The sequence below is a fragment of the Brassica oleracea genome, chromosome C3, assembly GCF_000695525.1.
Source record: "Brassica oleracea var. oleracea cultivar TO1000 chromosome C3, BOL, whole genome shotgun sequence".
NCBI lineage: Eukaryota > Viridiplantae > Streptophyta > Magnoliopsida > Brassicales > Brassicaceae > Brassica > Brassica oleracea.
In genome coordinates, this window is record NC_027750.1 from 5212429 (window position 1) to 5232869 (window position 20441).

Below are 20441 nucleotides of genomic sequence, written 5' to 3' on the forward strand. Positions count from 1 at the left end.
TTTTCTTCTGTGTTTCTGGTGTGAAAGTAACTTACTCTGTTTTTTTCTTTTGAGTGCTTGCGACGACAATGTTATGATTTTCATATTAATGTTTGTAATTTTGTGGTAAACCGATTTTGTAATAAGCTGCATGTATAAATAACAGATAAAAACATCTTCAACTTTTTGCATATTTTTTTTCTTATTTAAAAAAAAATCGTATCAGTTAAAAGATATTAAAATCAAATTTCTAATGTAAAATAAATTTTTATTTCAATATAATATAATACGAAATAGATAGGGTATAATTTCAAAGGCTGGTGAGGTGAGCATGGCAATTGGTGATTTTGGTGTTTGGATTCATCATCATCCAACGTTGCATGTGTATAAGAAACTATTGTTCTCATACAGAGAATAACAATATAGAATATAATAAATAATTACCCATATGTTGAAACTCTCTAGTTTTGTCGAGAAACAAATATAAAGAGATACTTAATATTAAACTCAATCCAAAGAATAATTTAAAATCTTGAAGACAAAGAAAACTCAAAGAAGAGAAAAGAGCAAGTTGGAAAACCCAAAGAGTTTAGCCTTCGTTTCTTCAAACTAAAACCAAATCAAACAAAACTCGTTGCTGTCTAATAATCTTCTTCACCTATAAAATCATTTGATATCATTCTCTGCTTTCTCACAACACAAACACATTACTTATAAACCAAAGTAAAAGAAGAGGAATGGCTAACTTTGGAACAGAAAGAGTTTACCAAGAATTTGAGCCTGCCACTAGATGGACCTCTGAACCAGACGCCGAGATCCTTGTCGCTGATCTTCCAGGTCCGTTTCCTTCTTCTTTCTCAATCCTCGTTTATTCATTTCTCTACATTAAACATAGAGAACATAGAGATAATTAGTTTGGTAGAATCAAACAAGCAAAAGCTCATAAGCATTGTCTTCTATGGTCAGGATTCAAGAAAGAACAAGTTAAGGTGGCTGTGACCTCAACAAGAAAGCTAAGACTAACAGGAGAACGTCCAACAGGTGGAAACAAATGGATTCGTTTCCACCAGGAGATTCCCGTTCCTTTGACCGTTGACATTGACTCGGTTTCAGCTATGTTCAAAGATTACAAACTCTACATCAGACATCCCAGAATCAAGACAGAAACCCCTCAAACTAAGCCACCAGCACCGGTTAAACCACCGGTGGTCACGAAAACCCATGATCAACATGAGGCAAAACAAAGCCAGGGCTCTAAAGCAACAACGGTCCAGAAGCCAAAACGCGATCAGGTGAAACATGATGCAGAGCAAAAAGCAGGGGAAGTAAAGAGTGGCAAAGAGGGATTAACTGGTGAGCCTAAAGGAGCTTTGAGTTCCAAGGATCATGAGGAGAAGGACAAAGTTGGAGCCAAATGGTTTGAGAAGTACAAAGAGGCAACTGGAAACGTGGTAAAGGAAGCTAAGAGCAAACGGCAGCTACTTTGCAATTTGACTGCTTCCATTGTATTGGTTCTACTAATACTACTGTATGCTAGAAATGCAGTACGTTCATCTCTGGTGTGGAACTCCGAGGAATGAGTTATATTTGCGTCTCATGATGTATAAGATTGCTTATGCACAGAAAACAAATAAATATTTGATAATTACCCTATATATGTATGTACACAAATTTGTGATAAGAAAAATGAAAAATTCCAATTTATAGATTTTTAATTAGCCTTAGTATAATGAATTCACTGGCAGAAACTTAATCAGAACTACAAAGTACAAACCCTACAAGAATTGCTAGAAAGCTAAAAAAGTGAAAAAATCTACAAACTACGATTAAAATCAATACTCCATCCGTTTTATATTAAGTGTCGTTTAGCTTTTCAATTTTTTTTAATTATGTGTTTTTTTTTACATTTTTCAACGCAAATATTAAATATATTTTCCAGTTTTACCATTATTTTTAATTCATTTGTTAATAAAAACATTTAAAACAATGTATTAATAGAGTTAAAATATTAAAATTACTAATTTTTTTAATATTTATTATGAAACAGACACTTGATAACCTAACCAAGTAAAATAACCGAAATAAGTGAGAAAAGACAGTGGCAATATGAGCAAACTTACTTGTGGGAAGGCTTTTATGACTTAATTAGCTCAGAGCGGACTAGCTTGGCAGCAGCAACCATGTTGCTAAGTGCGGACTTAACTTCAGAGTACTTCCGCGTCTTTAAGCCACAGTCAGGGTTCACCCAAAGGACTTTGCTGTCCAGAACTGCAAGCATCTTGTTGATACGCTCAGCTATTTCTTCGGCGGATGGGATACGAGGAGAGTGGATGTCATAAACCCCTGGACCAATTCCGGCGCCGTATTTCACTCCTTCATGGAAGACTGATAAGAGCTTCTCATCTGACCGTGAGTTCTCAATAGTGATCACATCAGCATCCATGTTTATGATTGAGTGGATGATGTCGTTGAAATTTGAGTAGCACATGTGAGTGTGTATCTGCATGAAGTACAAGAGAGCATGAAAAAATTTAGTTATGTTCCGTAGTTCAGTCATTAGTTCTAGGCCTGCGGGTTCGGTTAGTTAGGTTCGGTTAGCTCGGTAGGCAGAAATCTAGCCGAAGTGAACCGAAAAAAAATTCTGTTCGGTTTCGAAGTTTTTATACCAAAGTTTTTGGTTTTCGGTTACATTTTCCGTCTAAATTGAATAAAATTTTAAAAACAGTTATTTCGATTCGGATTTTGGTTAGTTCGGTTTGGAATTTTGGTTAAAACTGGTATTTTTTGGTAATTTTTTTATTGAAAACCGAACTAACCGATTACCGAACTGAAAACTGAGTTTTATTAGTTGCCGAGTTGAACCGAAGTGAACCGAAAACCAACTTTTCGGCAGAAACCACATGACGCTCAACAGACTGGTAAAAAATATGATTTCAAGTGGAAGTGAGAATTAAGGTGAGCTAAAGATGACCTGAGTAGTGTCTTGCACATCACAGTTTGTGATTCTGAACGCGTGAACGGCCCAGTCAAGGTAAAACTCTTGCTCGGACCTCCTCAGAGGCAACCCCTCTCTTAATGCAGCTTCATCAATCTGAATCACAGTGATACCAGCCTTCTCAAGGTCCTCCACCTCATCTTTGATAGCCAGTGCAATTTGAAAACACGTCTCATGCCTATTTAACATCATTAACAAGTGAGAACGAACACCATATAGAGTGAAAGAGAATTTAATAGGCTTAGTTGTCACACACCTGGGCTGATCATTTCTAACAAAGGACCAATTGAGAATTGTAACAGGGCCAGTGAGCATTCCCTTCATAGGATGTTGGGTCATCTTCTGCGCCATTGACGACCAGAAGACAGTCATTGCCTTTGGTCGTGTGACATCACCATAGATGATAGGTGGCTTGACACAGCGGGACCCATATGATTGAACCCACCCGTTTGATGTGAACGCAAAGCCAGACAGCTGCTCACCAAAATACTCCACCATATCGTTTCTCTGCACGATTAAAACATATCAGGGCGGTAAAGAGTAGAATATTTCAAATAGAGATTTTTCACCTCTGCCTCGCCATGAACCAACACATCAATCCCAAGCTCTTCCTGAAGCTTGACAACCTTTTCAAATTCGACTTTGATAGCCTGAACATAGACAATATCTGATATCCTGCAATTTCAGCACATGCATGAGTCTTAAGATTAATGACAACGTTACAATAGATAGGCCTACTTTTTGGCCTTGAACTCTCTGCGTATTCGTCTGAGATCTGCGGTCTGAGGAAAAGATCCAATTGTAGTTGTTGGAAGAGCAGGAAGGTTCAGCTTCTTCTGCTGGGCTTGTAGCCTAGCACTTACTTCTGTAGAACGACGGTGATCAGATTTTTTTACTGCAGCAACCTGAGTAAGAAAGTAATTTTAAGATACAAGCTCGCGGAACAAAAACTTAGAAGAGCAATTTGTTAGAAAAGAAAAACCCTTACATCCTGTTGTACAGCGGCGTTTGTCACCCTTGGAGATGATCTTCTAGAAGCTTGTCCCATGGAATTAGCAGAAAACAATGCCTACAAAGGGACCAATACAATTCAAAGCTGACGGTTAACTACTTCTGTATTAAAAGCAAAGTTTCCAGCAAAGATCCATGAGATCAGATAAGGTTCAGTGTGTGAGTTATAAATTCACTGGGCATTGATGTAGTTGCAATCATACAAACAAATGTTTTAAGTCGATAACTTTACCCCTGGAATTAGAAACGCAAAGCCTACAGTATAGACCTGTGGGTTCGGGTAGTTTGGTTTACGGTTAATTTGGTTTGACATAAATTTTACAGAGTTAATTCCAAAATAAAGTTCGGTTTGGTATTCGGTTAGTTCCGGCTTCTGAAAATCCTCCTAAAGTTTTTAATTTCGGTTATATTTTGGTTTACTTTGTTAACATTTTAGATAATTTCGGTTAGTTTAGTTAATTTGGTTTGAAATTTGGTTAGTTTGGTTCTAACTGAACCGAATTAACCAAAAATTTTGGTCCGGTTTGGTTCAAAATGCTTGCCCTACTACTGTAGTACTACAGTATGTTCCAAGATAATAATTCTCGAAGGTTGTGCAAAATGTATTGTGCATCTTACCTCATCCTTAACTCCAGAGAGTGATTTAGCAAGTGCATTCACTTCAACAACCTTTTGTGCAGCAAATGCAAGCCATGATTTGAGTTCTTTATCAAGTTTAACTTCATTCACCAAGTCCACAGCCGTATGGAGCAGAGAGCACGAAGTAGAGACTACAACTTTGTCTGCAACGACAAGAAAAAGATTTATATTGATAAGAAGCTAAGCAGGAAAAACAAAATGTTGTTTACTGATTGATACCTTTGCCAACAATCTCTTCAAGAGACTGGAGTGTCTTGAGGGAAGCAGAAAGATCATTCGCCCAAATGTTCCTTCCATCAACAACTCCAGCGAATAGCAGCTTTCCACGAGGAAAACCCCCTTTGATCAAATCAAGAGTCTCCAGTCCACGGACGAAGTCAAATCCAAACCCGGTTACACACTTCAGCGAGGTTAATGTCTTGTAGGCTTCAGCAGGAACGCCTGCGAAGTATGTGGCGATAAGAACATTCAACCCCGCCAAAGATGACTCCATGTGAGAGTAGGCATCCGAAAATGCTTGTAATTGGTTGGTGTCAAGATCCATCACGAGTATAGGCTCGTCGAACTGAATCCATCGTGCGCCAGCAGATTTCAGATCATCAAACACTTCTCTGACAAAATGTAAAATAAACCAGTTCAGGTCTCGTGAATTGTCCGAATGAAAGTGTATTTATGTATTTGTTTTCGTCTTAGCTAATTTCTAAGAACCTTAATAATAGTCTTACTTGTAGATAGGAAGAATCTTGTCAATCAGAGAAAGCATGCAGAAAGATTTATCAACACCCTTTGCTGGTTTCGACAGTAACAAGTAGGTCAGGGGACCAATGAGCACGGGAACTGTGTCTATGCCAAGCTGTTCCATTAACAGCCAAAAGCACAGTCGTGAGAAAGAGCCTTAAGATGAAGAGAAATATAAAATAAAAAGTAATACATGAATGTTCTATATGCCCTTATCAAAAGTACAATATCACCTTATTGTTCTAAAATCGGTCTTGGCGGCAAAGCGGATCTGAACGAAACGATCTATTAAGAAGTCTGGTCTAGGCGGCAAAGCAGATCTGAACGAAACGATCTTTTAAAAATCGGTCTAGGTATTTAAAAAAGAAATCGGTCTAGGCGCCCGTCTAAACATTAATCCTCTATAAGAGGCCTAACCACTACCTAGCGATTTCCTGAACACTGCAACATAACAAAAAGCTATGAAGTGAGAGAGGTGCAAGTCAACTTACTGCTTTGGCTTCCTTAAATTCATCCACAGCCTTGTGAGATGCATAGGAGAATTCAACATCAGGACCCAACTCAGGAACAATGTAATGGCTGTCATAAACTTTATTAGCATCATTACATCTGAGCAAAAAAGAACATTCTCTACAAACAGGTAAAAAAAAAGAGGATCCATTACTTACTAGTTTGTATCAAACCACTTGGTCATTTCCATAGCGGGAACAGAATCGTTTCCCCTAGCCATGGAGAAGTAAACATCAAACCCAATCTCACCATTTTTCCAACCATATCTAGAGGGAACAGCACCAAGCATCGCTGTTGTATCCAACATCTGATCATAATATGAAAAAGTGTTGCTGGGAATGTATTTGATCCCTGCATCAGCCATGTGTTTCCATATGGAGTTTCTCAGGTTAGCAGCGACGGTTTGCAAATCGTCAACACCGGTTTTCCCGTCCCAGAAGGACTCCAATGCAAACTTGAGCTCCCTCTTGGGTCCGATACGGGGATACCCGACGATGTGGGATGACATTGCTCTATTCCATAAAAAAAAAAAAAATGACAAGAGGAGAATATTCATGAATGCATACAAATAAATAATACAAATGGATGACAGGTAACAAACTGATACTAACAGTAAACAGAGCAAAACGCAAACACTCTTTTAGATAACGCAACAATGAGAAAAAAAGACCAAAGAACAGAACCTAATTACTAAAAAACATAAGAGAACACATTATTAATCAACTTTAAAGTGTCTCACTTTTTACTGAGTTTGTGAACTCATAGTTATTTTTAATTCAATTGTGAACCCATAACGAAAGAGATAAATCGAAAGGAAACCTGGCGAGGAAGAATCCGTGACGGCGGGGACGGGGAGAGGCGGTTGCAAAAAGGAGAGACGGAGAATAGGAAGACGGTAGCGGAAGAGAAGGAAGGCGTCTTGGAAGCGAAGCTAACGGCGAGACTCTCTGAAGAGCGAGCTGACCCATTCCTTATATGTCTTTAAAACTGCTCTCCTGTTATTTCTGTTCGCAGTGTCCGGGGATGAAGGAGACTCTCCTCTCACACACACCACTACCTGCATTTCATTTCCGAAAAAGTAAAACTTAATTCATTACTCCTTAGGTAAATAATACAAAAATAATTTTTCAAATCAATTATTATATTTTTAACACTGATTTATTATAAATTATAAAAATTCTTATTAATTATCTTATAAAAAAACCATGTTTGAGGGTTTTATTTCCCATCACTTTACTGATTTATAAAATCCACATTTGACAGTTTTACTTGCATTATAATAAAATTTTCATATATATATATTTTTCTAATAAACTTCATAACTAAAAAAATAGTATTTTTTCCAGATTTCTTAGTGTAAAGCATTAACAATTTGATATTCCAACATTTTTATTTTTCTCATTTAAGCGTCAGACATTTTTACGGACAGTAGACATTATTACAAAGTTTACAACAAAGTCTTCAGCAACCATATTGTTGGGTTTTATACTTTTATTTATGTAACTCAGTAAAACACAAAAACGTTTCAAAAAGTTTTACAGTCGCTCGGGGCTTTGATATCACTGAAAGGTGAAGCTGGGAAGTTTCAGTGAGTACAAGAACAGCCAGCATCTTTTGTCTCTTCTGCTCCCTCGTAGGCCGCCTTATAGCTTTTGTCCCATGTATCAGCAGCAGGTGCGGGGCTGGCTTCTGCATGAGGTATGTGCTTCGGATGTTTCTCTCTCTTGTCTCCTTTGATCTGCTTTAGAGCGTGTTTCAACGCTGGTAACAGTGCCTCCATACACTCGGCCACTGCATTTGGATTCCCGGGCATATTGATTATCTGAGAGACCAGAAACAACTAGAAACGTGAGTGGTGACAACTTTTAGAGATGATAATACCAATTTGAACTTAGAGGTGATAATACCAATGTCGAGCCTCTGATTCCTGCTGCAGAGCGTGAGAGCATCGCAAATGGCGTTATCTGCTCACAGAGAAAATAGGAAAACGGGATCAGGTAACTTACTACTCAAAAAATTAGTAACCAGGATGGAGAAGAGCAACAACCATTCAAACCAGTTTTAAAAAATTAGTAACCAAAATCAAATTTGTATGGTTGGGATTGAGTTCAGGTTTTAATATCCTTGAGAAAATTAAGTTCGTGGTTGGTCCTGTTTTTCGTGTACAAGACAAGAAGGAAAAATGTATATATACCTTTAAGCTCTCTTGCATCATAACAAAGAGAAGACCGGGTGTTTCTCTCTCGATCACTTGTTTCGTTGCTTCAGGTGTTATATCTCTTGGAGTGAAGCCAGTGCCACCTAGATGCAAGAAGCAACTCTATCAAAATATGATTACCAAATCTACGATACGTAATTAGATGTTTACATACCAAGTGTAAGAATAAGATCTATTTCGTCAACATCGCTCCATTTCTGAAGAATGTCTTTGATTTTTTCAACTTCATCGGGGACAACAGCTGTTGCAACTACCTTCGCTCCTCCCAGTTTTTCAGACGAGGAATCAATCACTGATACAGCCCTGGGCCCACTGCACGAAGAAAAGTACAGTTGTCATCACACTTACTCTGACTTAGAGAAACCATGGACAAAAAAAACTATCAAGAAAGCACACAGTTGTAACAAGGGTTTTTTTTTTGAATTAATTTAACAGTCAATCCAAAAAAAAAAAAAAAACTATCAAGAAAGGGTTTAAGTTGTTTATCCGGAATGGCATCAGGATGAGATTTTACCTAAATGTAGCAAAGCATTGTGGTGCTTCCTTGTCTCACTATGACAAGGAGCAATATTACTTAGCGTGTTACTATGGCATCGAATTAGTGACCTCACCAGAATAACGAACTGGAGAGATGTATCTAGATGCACTTTCTTTATCGAAATTTCTAGATAAGTCTTGGAATAACTAACTCCTCACTGTTTTCAATTCTAGTGGAGGAGGTTATCGACTCTACATTACTAATATTTGCATCAATTATGCCAAATTGAGAGAGAAAATCAACAAGGTTAATTAATATAGACGTTAACAAATTAAATGTTTCTAGGTTCATTTCTTATCAAATAGTCACCCATAACAGGTCATCTAAAACATAAAAGAGTACAAATATATTTACCGACACGACACACAGAAATCTCTACAAAGAACACCCATCAACAAGCTACTTTCGCTATATCAGAAGGCAATACATGTAGGACATATATGTTTCCGAACTTCATCAAAGTCAATGTGTTCTAGGACAACGACAACCTCAGCGTTGCCATTTTTGTTTCATCTTCTAACAGTGATCATTCTTTTAGAGACGTATATAAAAGACCTATCAATTCCAACATGTAAACTCAACTCATCCAGATTTGTAACCAGGCAATCAAGAAATTTTAACAGTAAGCATACCTTCGATCAGGTCCAGCCCCAGCTGAAACAGTATCGCTGACAGTAAGAATAGCCACTTTATAATCAGGCCCAGGTACTTCATTGTTCTTCATTTCTTTTGTAATAGATTTTGGTTCTGATACTGAGTTTTTCTTATCTATAGAGAAGCCACTGATATCGGAAACGATTACAGCTGATACAGAAGTTCCAGCAGAAAGCACTTTCCCCGTAGCAGGCAACTCCAACAGAGCATTAGCCGACCTCATACTTAAAAGCCGACTGCTCGTCTGATGTCCTGTGCTCTCAGCAACAAATCTGACATCCAGGTATATATTATTAATCTATTTAAGATAGTAATACGTAATGCAACTTTCAAGAAAATCTAGGACAGTCCACCTAGGTTTTTGACTCAAAAGCAGACTTAGTTATGAAAAAAACTCACCCGGAAGTCCCTGATCCATCGTTCTCTTTCCATTTGATAATGGCTCGATGAAACTCCGGACGAATGGAATCTGACTTTATGGGCTGCTGCAGTCGAGCTTGCACTCTACAAAAAGATTAGACGGTAATCTACCCTTTCACCAATGATCAGTTTAAAAGAATCATTAGGAAAAGCATTAACCTCAGTGGATGGGGGCTTATCCATCCTGCAAGCTGGCGGATTGCAGGGACAACAAAGAGATTGAAACAAACTAAACAGCTTACAGGATTTCCTGGTAACCCAAATGCAAGGACTTTCTTCCCCATCACACTTTTAGTTGGTTTTGCATTGATCTCAGCAAACGTCAAAGGCTTCCCAGGTTTCATTAATACCTGAAGCAAAAAAAAAAATATGAAATCTTCTCAGTTCAATCTGTATATCAGACTAAACATCGTCAACTTGTTGAGCTAGTTGAGAAATCAATCAGAAGAGTTGGATAAAAGACTGTCAGAAAACATAGAAGCCAACTCTTCTGCTTTTAAGTACATAAAGAAATAAACTTCACAGCGATGATTGAGCAAACTAATATGCTTATTTACCTTGCTGAAATGTACTTTCCCTTTCTCTTTGAGCAATGGCTTGACAAAATCCCTGTCTCCCATTGAAACACCACCAGAAGTTAAAATAATATCGACTCCAGAGGATATGGCTTCATCCAAAACTCTCTCAAGCTCTTTTCTATCATCTCTGACGATTCCGAGGTCAACAACTTTGCATTGCTGCTGCATCACTGCTGCCACTAACATTGCTCGATTTGAGTCCCTAATCTGCAGAGAGCCCATTGTTTAGCCACCAAAGTAATATTGGGGTCCAATATTTCTGATGAATATTGCATGCATCAGAAATTTGCATTCGGCATAATACCTGACCACGACCTAAAGTTTCAGCTCTCGGCTCGACGAGTTCATCCCCAGTAGAGAGAACAGCAACTGTTGGCATAGGATATACCTGCATGGAAGTTTAATTTTTCTGCTTAGAACAGAACTTCTATTAAATTTGTTAAACATAAGAACTGATATACAGCAGAATACCTTTACCAAGGTTACTCCTGCAGTTGCTAGCAAGCCAATTTCTGAGGCACCAATCCTTTCTCCAGTTTTTAGTACAGTTGCATCTTTCTCAATGTCACAACCCTAGCATAAAATGAAAGAATCTGGTGGAATTCTCAATCAAACAACAATCAACATAAAATGATTCCAAACAGCTGGTAAACTGCCATTTCATCGACGTTTTAGGTTTGATGGTTGCTAATAAAAAGGTTGAGCTATCCTCAGTTCTTCAGATATGTTAATTCAAAGTCCCAGAAGCGTCTTTTCTGTAAGAAGCATTGCAAGTTCACTCCTATATGCTAGCAAAATATATGATGGTGTCCGACAATTCAAGTACATATCCCCATATCCAAAACTCTTCCATCATCTACCACTTGTCCCAATAAAAGAAAGTAAAGACTAACCATCAAACGACACAATGGTTTTTCATTTGAGATATCAGTGTTGCATACTTAGATCAATATATGGCCAGTACATTAAAAAGAACATTATGATACTACAACTATTTAGCCACCAGTAATAGCTAAAGGAGGCCAAAGATATCAACTACAAGACTAATTATTTAGGCGAAAAAGAAGGAAACATACCACTCTACGGATGTCGGTGCCTTTCTTAGTTTGAATCAGTATTTTGACTCTTCTTGGCTCAGTTGAAACGTCTCCAATTACTACAGTGTCCTCAACTTGGACAACTGCATCAGCACCATCAGGTATAGGTCCTAACAAGAAACGTATGAAAGAAAAAGGTTAAAACCAAAGAAAAAAAAAAAACTAGTTTTCAAACACTTCCTCATGCAGATACTACCAAATTAAAAATTGTAGTTAGGAGTGAAAAATGAAGAATACAGTTGGACGTCTAGTGTTAAATCATAAGAAAGAGATTTCTCATCGAATGCAATAATACTAACCACCAGTTGTAACATAAGCCACAGTTCCAGGAGTAACAGTCACACCCAGGCCATCATTCCCAGCTCTTGATTCTGTAATCACCGGGTACTCTCCAGGACCATCTGAAGCAACAACCGCGTACCCATCCTAAACAACATATATAAAAACAATCATGTCAAGCTGTTCAAGCACTCTCTCTCTCTAAAACTCATCACCAGATTGGCATTTCTCATCTCTATATTTTATAAATGTCCCCAAATCAAACATCTATCAGAATGATTCTTGAATAAAATAGAAGACACCTCTACTGATATCAAATCATAAAATTTACCCAAAGTCCCAATTTTAAGCAAAATCAAACCTCACTCGCACTAAAAAAAAAAAACTAAAAATGTTCATTTCATATCAAATTCGATATACTATTCGTTATAGATTGAATGCTATTCACCTTGACGGAAGCTGGATAAGGAGGCAGAGGATCAGGAGCGCGAATATCCTCCGCCAGTACTTTCCCAAGCGCTTCCTGCAGCGATACGACTACGGGAGGTAGACGCTCGGAGACGCTGAGTACTATTCTCAGAGCTTCCTCCGTCGGTATCATCTCGGACTTTTCGTCGCTACCACAACAACCTTCACTAGCATCCATATCTTCGCTGTTTGATAGAGAGAGAGACAACAGGTCACTTGAAATTCCAATATGAAAGGGTCAGAGCGGCGGAGAGCAAAGTTTGACGGCTTGTTTGGCAATCGGATTAGATCTGGTTTTCATTTAGAAGATTAGGTTTGAACCGGTATTTTTAAACCTGGACCAGACCGGCGGTCGGACCTAAACCGTAAATTGGAACATTTTCGGGCTGGCTAGATAGTAAATTCCAATAATTAAACCGATAAGAACTGTATTAAATCAAAAAATTACAAACAATCAAATAAACCAAATAAAACCCAGTTGTAATCTACCGCCAACAATCATTTTATTTTTATTTTTATTATATTTTTAATTCTAAAATTAAGATAATTTTTTTTATGTTTGTTATTCACTTTATTTGTATTTATATTGTATTTAATAAATAAACTCAACTATTGCAACTTTTTGAATGAATTGTATTTTTCCAAATGCTTAAATTTTTAGATGTTCATTAAAAATTTAAGATAAATAACAAAGCATATAAATTTAGTTATTCTATGATTTAATTCAACTGAGTCGATTCAATTCGGTCGAACCATATACTAATCCATGACCCAAAAAAGTTCTAATAAACCGATCTGGTTTGGAAAAAAATATTGGTTTAAACCCACAACCAAACACCCCTCGTAGTAGCTCTCCTCCCTCCTATAATCCCACTATATAAAAGCAGTTAAATTTGAGCTTTTTTAGAGGTGCCACATAGGCAAAAAAAATTGAGAACCAACCAATCAGCCATGTCATCCCGGACTGAGCTTGAAAGACCAACCTTCGCAGCCCATTATTACTAAATTTCGGAGCCCATTTACACCATTCTCAGCATTCCATTTTAACAGTCCATTATTACTCAGATACTAAAGACCCTAACCCATTATTCCTCATATACTAAAGATCCTAAAACATAATCCCTAACCCATTAATACTAAAAGCCCTAAAACATATAATTCTCTAAAAACTAAAGATCACTCATCCTCACCCTAACCCTAATCACCCACTCCATCTCATCGTGATCCTCTTCTTCAACTTAAATATTATCATTTTTGAATGAAAACATTATTATTATTGAAATATTAATTATTTATCCAAAACCCTAATAAACAAAATATACAAGTTCTTAATGCACTCTATTGTTTGCAAAGAAGCTTTTCATATTATTTCCCTTTTTCATTTAATGCACAAATACAAATGTAGATTTTCCTTTTATCTAGAAGATGTTTTTTAATTTAACATACAAATTATGAACCGTTTGACCATGTTTATCATAAATTTGGTTTTATAAATATATTTAGTTTTAATATATTCTTCATTATTTACATCTTATTAGTTTTAAACCATACAAAAAAGCATATATTAATTGCATATTTTAAAACTTACTTTTTATTTTAAAACGATTAAAGTCACAATGACCAATTATTTGCCAGCACCACCAAAAACTCGAAAATCCCTATATAACCGAAATTTTATTTCCATATATTATTAAATTTTATTTGTTTATAATATGTTTTAAAAACAAACCAAAAAAAAAATTTATGATAAAGAAGGAAAGTTTTGATAGAATGACCGTTTCATTTAATAGGTAAAACGACCCTTATACCCTAGATATATAAAATTTAACTAAAAAATATTAAAAAATAAATGGAAAATAATTAATTAATAGTCTTAGATTATACGTTTTCAAAATACAATTTTTTTTAAATAATTTTTTAGTTGATTTTTTAATTGCAATTTTTCTCTATTTTTGTTTTCAATTTATCTTTTTGTAATTCTAGTCGAAGTTCACAACAAGTGGAGCGACAACCTCGGACCGCAACCAATTATTGCTAGGATCATTAGGATGTGGCCCTTCATAAATCACACAAATAAAAATGCTTTCCTAGGAACAACTTTCATTTGTCTTGACATCTATGTTTGTCTAAAAAATACTTACTTTTAATTATTCCAACAACATTTCAAATAATTGCTTTTAACCACTCAACAGGAACAAAAAATGGAAGGGCGGGTGCCTATTTCTACGTCTGACACAATGTACCAACGGTTCGAGGAAGGGAAAATTTATCACATTAGATATTTTAATCTTCTTCCCAATAACCGACGGTACAGGCTTACCGTTCAACCATACATAATCAATATCAATGAGACAACAATTATAACACTGATTCAAGAAAATATTCCACCGATTCCTTCATACATTTTCCGGCCCCAACGATATCCCCAGTTGATCAGCTTAGCAAGTGCAACCAACTTCCTCCCGGGTCAAAAAAAAAACCCATACCTATCACACATACAAATAAATTCTCTATTTTTGTCGCTAAAAACAAATTATTCCCACAAATGTTGTTGGCCGCATATGCCTCATCCAAGGATGTGATTTATATAACCACAACACAGATATAAAAATCATCATTGGATTGCGTTAAGCAATAAATATATAATACAATAATTTTTTGTAGATCCAAATTGGTCCGTCGAACTATATGGGACAATGAGACGGCTAATTTCAGGGAGTTAAATCGCATATCTACCAGGAAAAACCAAATCGTAATCATCACAAATATCATTCCAAGGTTACATGAAGGTAATCAACTAAACATAAAATTTATGTGTAACTAAATGCTTACAAATATTTCACTTTTCAGGGAAACTATCACTCACAACCACACTAGGATCGCGCTTTTACTTTGACAAAGACATAGATATCATACAAAGCTTTCAAAAGAGGAATAAACTGTTATCCTAAGCCTGATGGCATACCTCCAAATGGGATCAAACTACAAGACGGAAATCGACACCAGTCAACTGTTTTAAAATTTACACGCAAACAACCATATATTTTTCAAACTTACTATTGTTTAGAGAACAGAAACTGATCACCGCATCGAATTCAAACAAAAACTCTATGGTTAATTCTACAACGAACAAAAATTAACTTCCAATATCTGATACTTAAAACTACAAAATATAAAAATTTACTTTAATAAAATATATTATCCGCGCCCGGCTCTAGTGGTGGTAAAATAGGCGAAGTAAATACAATCGGAGACGTTCTGTTTGTTTCACTTCCCTCTCGCGATTTCTCTCTCTTTAAACGGTCTCTCTGAAACAACAATCCAAAATCGAAATTGAAAGGACCCTAGAAATCGTCGTCTTCTTCAATCACACCATAGGTTCATAGCATAATAAATCTCAAAAAGCCATGTCCGGATCACAGATCCCCAGATCGAATCCGGATCGGGTCTCATCCCCGACGAGCTCCAAGTCCGTGACGCAGACGGTGAACGGCTCCCATCAATTCGTGATACAGGGTTACAGATTAGCGAAAGGGATGGGGGTAGGGAAGCACATCGCTAGCGATAACTTCTCCGTCGGAGGTTACCAGTGGGGGATCTTCTTCTACCCGGACGGTAAGAATCCCGAGGATAACTCGGCTTACGTATCCGTCTTCGTGGCGTTGGCTAGCGAAGGCACCGAGGTCAGGGCGCTTTTCGAGCTCGCTCTTGTTGACCAGAGCGGGAAGGGGAATCACAAGGTTCATAGCCATTTCGAGAGGTCGCTTGATAGTGGGCCTTATACTCTCAAATACAAAGGAAGCATGTGGTAATGATTATCACTCAGTGCTCACGATTCTAGATTTATCTTTGATTAGAATCGATTGTTAGTTTCTAATTTAGCTTGAATTAGCTTATCTAGCTGCACCCTTGTGGTTGAATTCTATGTGGTAGCCAAAAGAAGAAGAGATAGATGTGAAATTGATCACATGAATTAGGATATATAACATCATGTGATGAGTTTCAGTTACCCTATTGTGGAATCTTGGGCTTGCTTGGAGTCCCATAGCTGCTGGGTGTACTTAGAACTTGTGAAATGCTAAATAGGAATCCGAATTTTGAACTCATTTAGTGCTGCATGATGTTCTATGTTGATGGTGTAAAGCTTGAAAACAGAACAATTCAGCTAGTCATAATGATGTGGGTTCTTGCCACCGTTCCAAATCTTGTGTGTGAGAACGATATTGTGGCAAAAACAAAGATGTGGGTGGTTTTATGTTCATGATGGAAATGAAATTGAGTGGGAAAATCTATTATTCCTAAAGCGTTTAAGCTGACTAAATTGTCTGAATGTAGTCTTAGGTTAGTTTTCACTGGAAGTGTTTTCTTAATTTAATTGGAGAAGCTGTGTCTTCTCTTCTTCCAGTTAATTGTGATTCTTGTTAAAAGAGATATATTTGATCTCTTTTGCTTACGATCTGCTAACTCGAGCTCCTCTGCTTCTCTTTTCTTCGTACTGGTTTGTTTAGGGGCTACAAGCGCTTCTATAGACGTACCCAGCTTGAGACATCTGACTTTCTCAAAGACGATTGCCTGATAATCAACTGTACGGTTGGAGTTGTGGTTTCCGAGGTACAGTGCCCACGGTTACACTCTATTCGCGTCCCTGATTCAGAACTTGGATCACATTTTGGAGTTTTGCTGGATAGCATGGAAGGTTCTGATGTCACTTTCGACATCGCTGGCGAGAAGTTCCAAGCTCATAAACTAGTATTGGCTGCTCGATCTCCATTTTTCAAGTCTAAATTTTTCAACGAGCCTGAAGCAAACAATAGAGAGGTTACGATCAACAATCTAGAACCAAAGGTTTTTAAGGTACATCATTGTGGTTTTTCTTTACTTGTTTTTTGTTTGTTCAAAACATACCTTTATTTAGACTCTGTTCCTTCCAGGCTTTGCTACAATTCATGTATAAAGATTCTCTTCCGGAAGATGTGGAGCCTGTGACAGCTCATACATTTGACCTCTTAAAGCTGCCTGAAATATACGAGACATTGATTGTAAAGCTCTTAGCGGCTGCAGACAGGTATAATCTGAATAGGCTCAGGTTGTTGTGTGAATCTCACATCTGCAAAGGTGTGTCAGTGAAGTCCGTAGCCAAGATCTTAGCATTGGCTGACAGATATAAAGCTACAGAACTAAAGGACGTTTGCCTAAAATTCACTGCCGAGAATCTAGCAGGTATGCTTTCTTCTTGTTTTTTTTTTCAAGGAGCAGTATGCTTCTAAAGTTGCAATTACGGGTGGACAATCATGTTTACGGTTTGGTCTTATGGAAATGGAAACCAAATAAAATCATCTGTATTATTCGGTTTAGTTTGCTTCGGTAGTACTAGATTTCGACTTTCCATATTGGGATTCCAAATTATAAACACATTACATTTCAGCTTACGTATTTTTGGTTTGGTCTGCTGTTTTATATATGTCCACCACTAGTATGCATATCAAAGTGTATAATCGATCTTCTGTTGTGTTTGAATTTGGCTTCAATATTGCAGCTGTTCTAGAGACAGATGCTTACCAGCAGCTGAAGGATGAATGTCTGTCCCTCCAGTCCGAGCTTCTGAAGGCAGTGGCTGGTTACGAGGAAGCCAGCAACAGCACAGGAGGAGCCAAGTCTCAGAGCGTTTGGGCTCAACTATCAGACGGCGGTGGTGATACCAGCAGCCGACATGTTAGACAACGCACCACCTAGATCCTTGATATGTCTTTTCTCAGGTTAATAACCATAGAGGGGGTATATAGCTTGCTTTTCTGTACTTTTTTCCAATGTTCACAAGGTTTTGTCGACGTGCTACTAGTTTGAATTATGAATCCTAACTCTATGTTAGTGAGATATGAATCAACCTTTTTTCACTTGTGTAGTAGCAGTAGTTTCATATGTATCCTTTTGTATGTGTATCGCATAACTGTTTCATGCTATAAATGATGGTTTCAAATCCCATAAATTCCAGAACATTTTTGTATCATAACTCATAAGAAAGACCGAAGCAATAGAAAAAGTTGCATTGTATCACACGATTTAAAACACCAAAGAGAGAGAGAAAGAGAACTCTACAACATCATCTTCATCTTTTCAGTGTCTGTTGAAAAAGTGTATTCCTAATCAGCCGGTTATGGTCTCGGTTCAATCAAGGAAGAGATTGAATAATGGTTAGCTGGTTAAAGCTTAGATCAAATGTCGCGTGGGTGACACGTGATAATGCATGATGGTTGGTAGGCATTATGAATGAACTTAAAAGTCAACGGTTTCCAAAACGTATTGAGCTGAAAAAGAGAGCTATAACCTAATCTTCTCGGTTTCCATTCAATCGTAAGACCCAAATCTGCTAGCTCGAAGCCTAAACGACGGTTATTGTACCATAACCGGTTACGGTGGTACAATAAAAAAATATCGAACGATGCAGATCCGCACGATACTATAACACATTGGTCAACTGTATCTGTGTATTAACGTTACAAGTGCAAAACATTTGATCCTATTTTTCCTGCGTTACATTCTCAACGTTTCATATTTTGGCCTCGTCCTCTCTCTCACAAGCGACCAAACTTCCACGACCAATATGTCTGAATCTCCCACCATCAATGACTCTCCGCCTTCCCCGGCGATCGCCGGAGACTCGCAAACCACCGCGGCTAACGAATCGGATCCCAATGCGAAATGTCAAACAGCGATACAATCCTTATCCTCCATCGTCACAACCACAACCATCCCTTCCACAATCTCCCTCCTCCTCGGCGACTCCTCCGTCTCCGCCGCGATCTCATCTCTCCTCCTCCGCCCCGACTCAGGCGCAGGCGACAACAACCTCTGCCGCTGGCTCTACGACACCTTCCAATCCACGGAACCTTCCCTCCACCTCCTCGTCCTCCGTTTCGTCCCCTTGATCGCCGGCCTCTACCTCTCCCGCGTCCTTCTCCGCCAACCGCAAGCTGGATTCGAAGCCGTCTTACTCGCTCTCTACGCGCACGAGACAACCTCACGCGCCGGACAGGCCGTAACCGTCAACATCCCCGATCTCTCCCACCCCAGCATCTACCACGAGTCCAAAGGCCCCGCGAAGAACAACTCCACGTGTCTCAACATCGCCGTCGTCTCCTCGACGCTTGATCCACACGGTACTATTAGAATAGATATAAATCCTATAGTTGGTTTAAGTGTAAACCAGTATTTAACCGAGTAAACCGGTTCTTGTACAATGTATATAAACAGAGTCGTTACTTTGTAACAGAAATAACAGAATCATTTTCTTCGAATTTCTCTAACAGGTACGGTGAGATCCACGCGCAGGGCGAGGATCGTTGGCGTCGCGCTGGAGCTTTACTACAGCGAGATATCGAGGATGCCACGTCAGTCCAAGCTCGATTTCTGCGGGGCTTGCGAGAAGTGGGCTGGAGGAAACGGAGAGACACGAGCTGGGGTGGTCCCTGAGGAAGAAGAGAGTGTAGCAGTCGCGAGATCTGAGAAAGACGGTGGACGGATTCCTCTGCCGTGGGAGCTTGTGCAGCCGATGATGAGGATCTTGGGGCATTGCTTGATGGGGATGAAGGTGGAAGATAAGGAAGTGAAGGAGGCGGCGAGTAAAGCTTGTCAGAGTTTGTATCTTCGGTCTCTGCATGATATTAACCCTAAGGCGATTCTGGCTGCTGGGAGTCTTCTCCGGTTAAGGGAGATTGCTCTTGATCCCAAGAACCAGATTGATCACACTGAGATATCAAACGACAACGTTTTGTCTGTCTGACCTCATTGTTTTTGCTTTAATTTTTTGGGTCAACGCTTTCTCTTTTTTATCTTAAAGATAACCACTTTGATTTGTCAACTTAAACCATGTATGTAAAGGCCACGTTCTCGCGGAAATGTTCGATTTTGCACTCACTCCAATATGCAACCTATTGTGATTGCGACTTGCAACTAGTTGCTTTTACTCACTCTATTAAGAAGTTCAACGATGCTCAAGAGAGATGCTGTATTGGCATCAAGTTGTGTGTCAAGACCAAGCTGCTCTTCTGGAGGAGTAGTCACTGCATCGTTCTCGATATAAGCAGTTGAGTTTCAGACTGCTGGGAAACATATTGATGGTAGATTAGAGTAATAATATTTGAAAAATTTCAGAAATACAGACACATTATTTATTACACACATTTCTCTGAAACATCAATTTGCTAATACACCAAAGATAAGTCTCGGGGAAACATCAATTTGCATAAATCTCTAGACTTAAAAGTCTCCAGGAAACAAACACACTAGTTAAATTAATTGTCTCCATAAATATAAGAAG

At 38.2% G+C, this 20441-nt stretch overlaps 5 protein-coding genes across 6 annotated transcripts; 3 read left to right on the plus strand and 2 right to left on the minus strand.

Annotated features, from left to right (window-relative positions):
* Window positions 1-461: 461 nt before the first annotated feature.
* LOC106336043 (5-methyltetrahydropteroyltriglutamate--homocysteine methyltransferase 3, chloroplastic-like) lies at window positions 462-6939 on the minus strand. Of its 2 annotated transcripts, XR_001268812.1 has the most exons (14): window positions 6692-6840; window positions 6031-6384; window positions 5854-5941; window positions 5350-5477; window positions 4844-5235; window positions 4604-4767; window positions 3963-4043; window positions 3713-3879; window positions 3544-3649; window positions 3231-3481; window positions 2951-3152; window positions 2100-2479; window positions 747-859; window positions 462-637 (listed from the first exon to the last, which is right to left on the minus strand). XR_001268812.1 is itself a non-coding variant. In XM_013774757.1 (13 exons), the coding sequence occupies exons 1-12, from the start codon at window positions 6838-6840 to the stop codon at window positions 2114-2116; spliced, it is 2448 nt and encodes an 815-aa protein (XP_013630211.1). In that variant the 5' UTR covers window positions 6841-6939; the 3' UTR covers window positions 462-859; window positions 2100-2113. The 2 variants fall into 2 exon arrangements, 1 of the variants encoding a protein (XP_013630211.1); XM_013774757.1 differs by having other exon boundaries at window positions 462-859; window positions 6692-6939.
* LOC106336045 (inactive protein RESTRICTED TEV MOVEMENT 2-like) lies at window positions 682-1662 on the plus strand. Its single transcript, XM_013774758.1, has 2 exons — window positions 682-816; window positions 946-1662. The coding sequence occupies exons 1-2, from the start codon at window positions 717-719 to the stop codon at window positions 1557-1559; spliced, it is 714 nt and encodes a 237-aa protein (XP_013630212.1). The 5' UTR covers window positions 682-716; the 3' UTR covers window positions 1560-1662.
* A 304-nt stretch (window positions 6940-7243) lies between the features above and the next one.
* LOC106336091 (molybdopterin biosynthesis protein CNX1) lies at window positions 7244-12373 on the minus strand. The gene is made up of 13 exons (XM_013774815.1): window positions 12105-12373; window positions 11677-11803; window positions 11357-11487; window positions 10752-10853; window positions 10585-10668; window positions 10260-10487; window positions 9862-10052; window positions 9682-9786; window positions 9261-9554; window positions 8245-8402; window positions 8067-8173; window positions 7780-7836; window positions 7244-7694 (listed from the first exon to the last, which is right to left on the minus strand). Exons 1-13 carry the CDS (start codon window positions 12300-12302, stop codon window positions 7458-7460), a joined length of 2019 nt encoding a protein of 672 aa, XP_013630269.1. The 5' UTR covers window positions 12303-12373; the 3' UTR covers window positions 7244-7457.
* A 3003-nt stretch (window positions 12374-15376) lies between these two features.
* On the plus strand, window positions 15377-18103 carry LOC106328705 (BTB/POZ and MATH domain-containing protein 5). The gene is made up of 4 exons (XM_013767195.1): window positions 15377-15932; window positions 16633-16978; window positions 17056-17344; window positions 17661-18103. The coding sequence occupies exons 1-4, from the start codon at window positions 15532-15534 to the stop codon at window positions 17855-17857; spliced, it is 1233 nt and encodes a 410-aa protein (XP_013622649.1). The 5' UTR covers window positions 15377-15531; the 3' UTR covers window positions 17858-18103.
* Window positions 18104-18668: 565 nt separating this feature from the next.
* On the plus strand, window positions 18669-20033 carry LOC106334465. The gene is made up of 2 exons (XM_013772751.1): window positions 18669-19281; window positions 19432-20033. Exons 1-2 carry the CDS (start codon window positions 18726-18728, stop codon window positions 19902-19904), a joined length of 1029 nt encoding a protein of 342 aa, XP_013628205.1. The 5' UTR covers window positions 18669-18725; the 3' UTR covers window positions 19905-20033.
* Window positions 20034-20441: the final 408 nt, after the last annotated feature.

Excerpts from the sequence above, each read along its gene's own strand:
- LOC106336091 (XM_013774815.1), bottom strand. The coding sequence starts at position 12,302 with ATGGATGCTAGTGAAGGTTGTTGTGGTAGCGACGAAAAGTCCGAGATG. Across the intron at positions 10,053-10,259 it reads GGAAAGTACATTTCAGCAAG|GTATTAATGAAACCTGGGAA; the intron begins GTAAATAAGCAT and ends TTTTTGCTTCAG. Across the intron at positions 8,174-8,244 it reads AGATCTTATTCTTACACTTG|GTGGCACTGGCTTCACTCCA; the intron begins GTATGTAAACAT and ends TCTTGCATCTAG.
- LOC106328705 (XM_013767195.1), top strand. The coding sequence starts at position 15,532 with ATGTCCGGATCACAGATCCCCAGATCGAATCCGGATCGGGTCTCATCC. Across the intron at positions 16,979-17,055 it reads TAGAACCAAAGGTTTTTAAG|GCTTTGCTACAATTCATGTA; the intron begins GTACATCATTGT and ends TGTTCCTTCCAG. Across the intron at positions 17,345-17,660 it reads CACTGCCGAGAATCTAGCAG|CTGTTCTAGAGACAGATGCT; the intron begins GTATGCTTTCTT and ends TCAATATTGCAG.
- LOC106334465 (XM_013772751.1), top strand. The coding sequence starts at position 18,726 with ATGTCTGAATCTCCCACCATCAATGACTCTCCGCCTTCCCCGGCGATC. Across the intron at positions 19,282-19,431 it reads CTCGACGCTTGATCCACACG|GTACGGTGAGATCCACGCGC; the intron begins GTACTATTAGAA and ends TTTCTCTAACAG.
- LOC106336045 (XM_013774758.1), top strand. The coding sequence starts at position 717 with ATGGCTAACTTTGGAACAGAAAGAGTTTACCAAGAATTTGAGCCTGCC. Across the intron at positions 817-945 it reads CCTTGTCGCTGATCTTCCAG|GATTCAAGAAAGAACAAGTT; the intron begins GTCCGTTTCCTT and ends TTCTATGGTCAG.
- LOC106336043 (XM_013774757.1), bottom strand. The coding sequence starts at position 6,840 with ATGGGTCAGCTCGCTCTTCAGAGAGTCTCGCCGTTAGCTTCGCTTCCA. Across the intron at positions 5,236-5,349 it reads AAGATTCTTCCTATCTACAA|AGAAGTGTTTGATGATCTGA; the intron begins GTAAGACTATTA and ends ACATTTTGTCAG. Across the intron at positions 3,153-3,230 it reads GTTAGAAATGATCAGCCCAG|GCATGAGACGTGTTTTCAAA; the intron begins GTGTGTGACAAC and ends GATGTTAAATAG.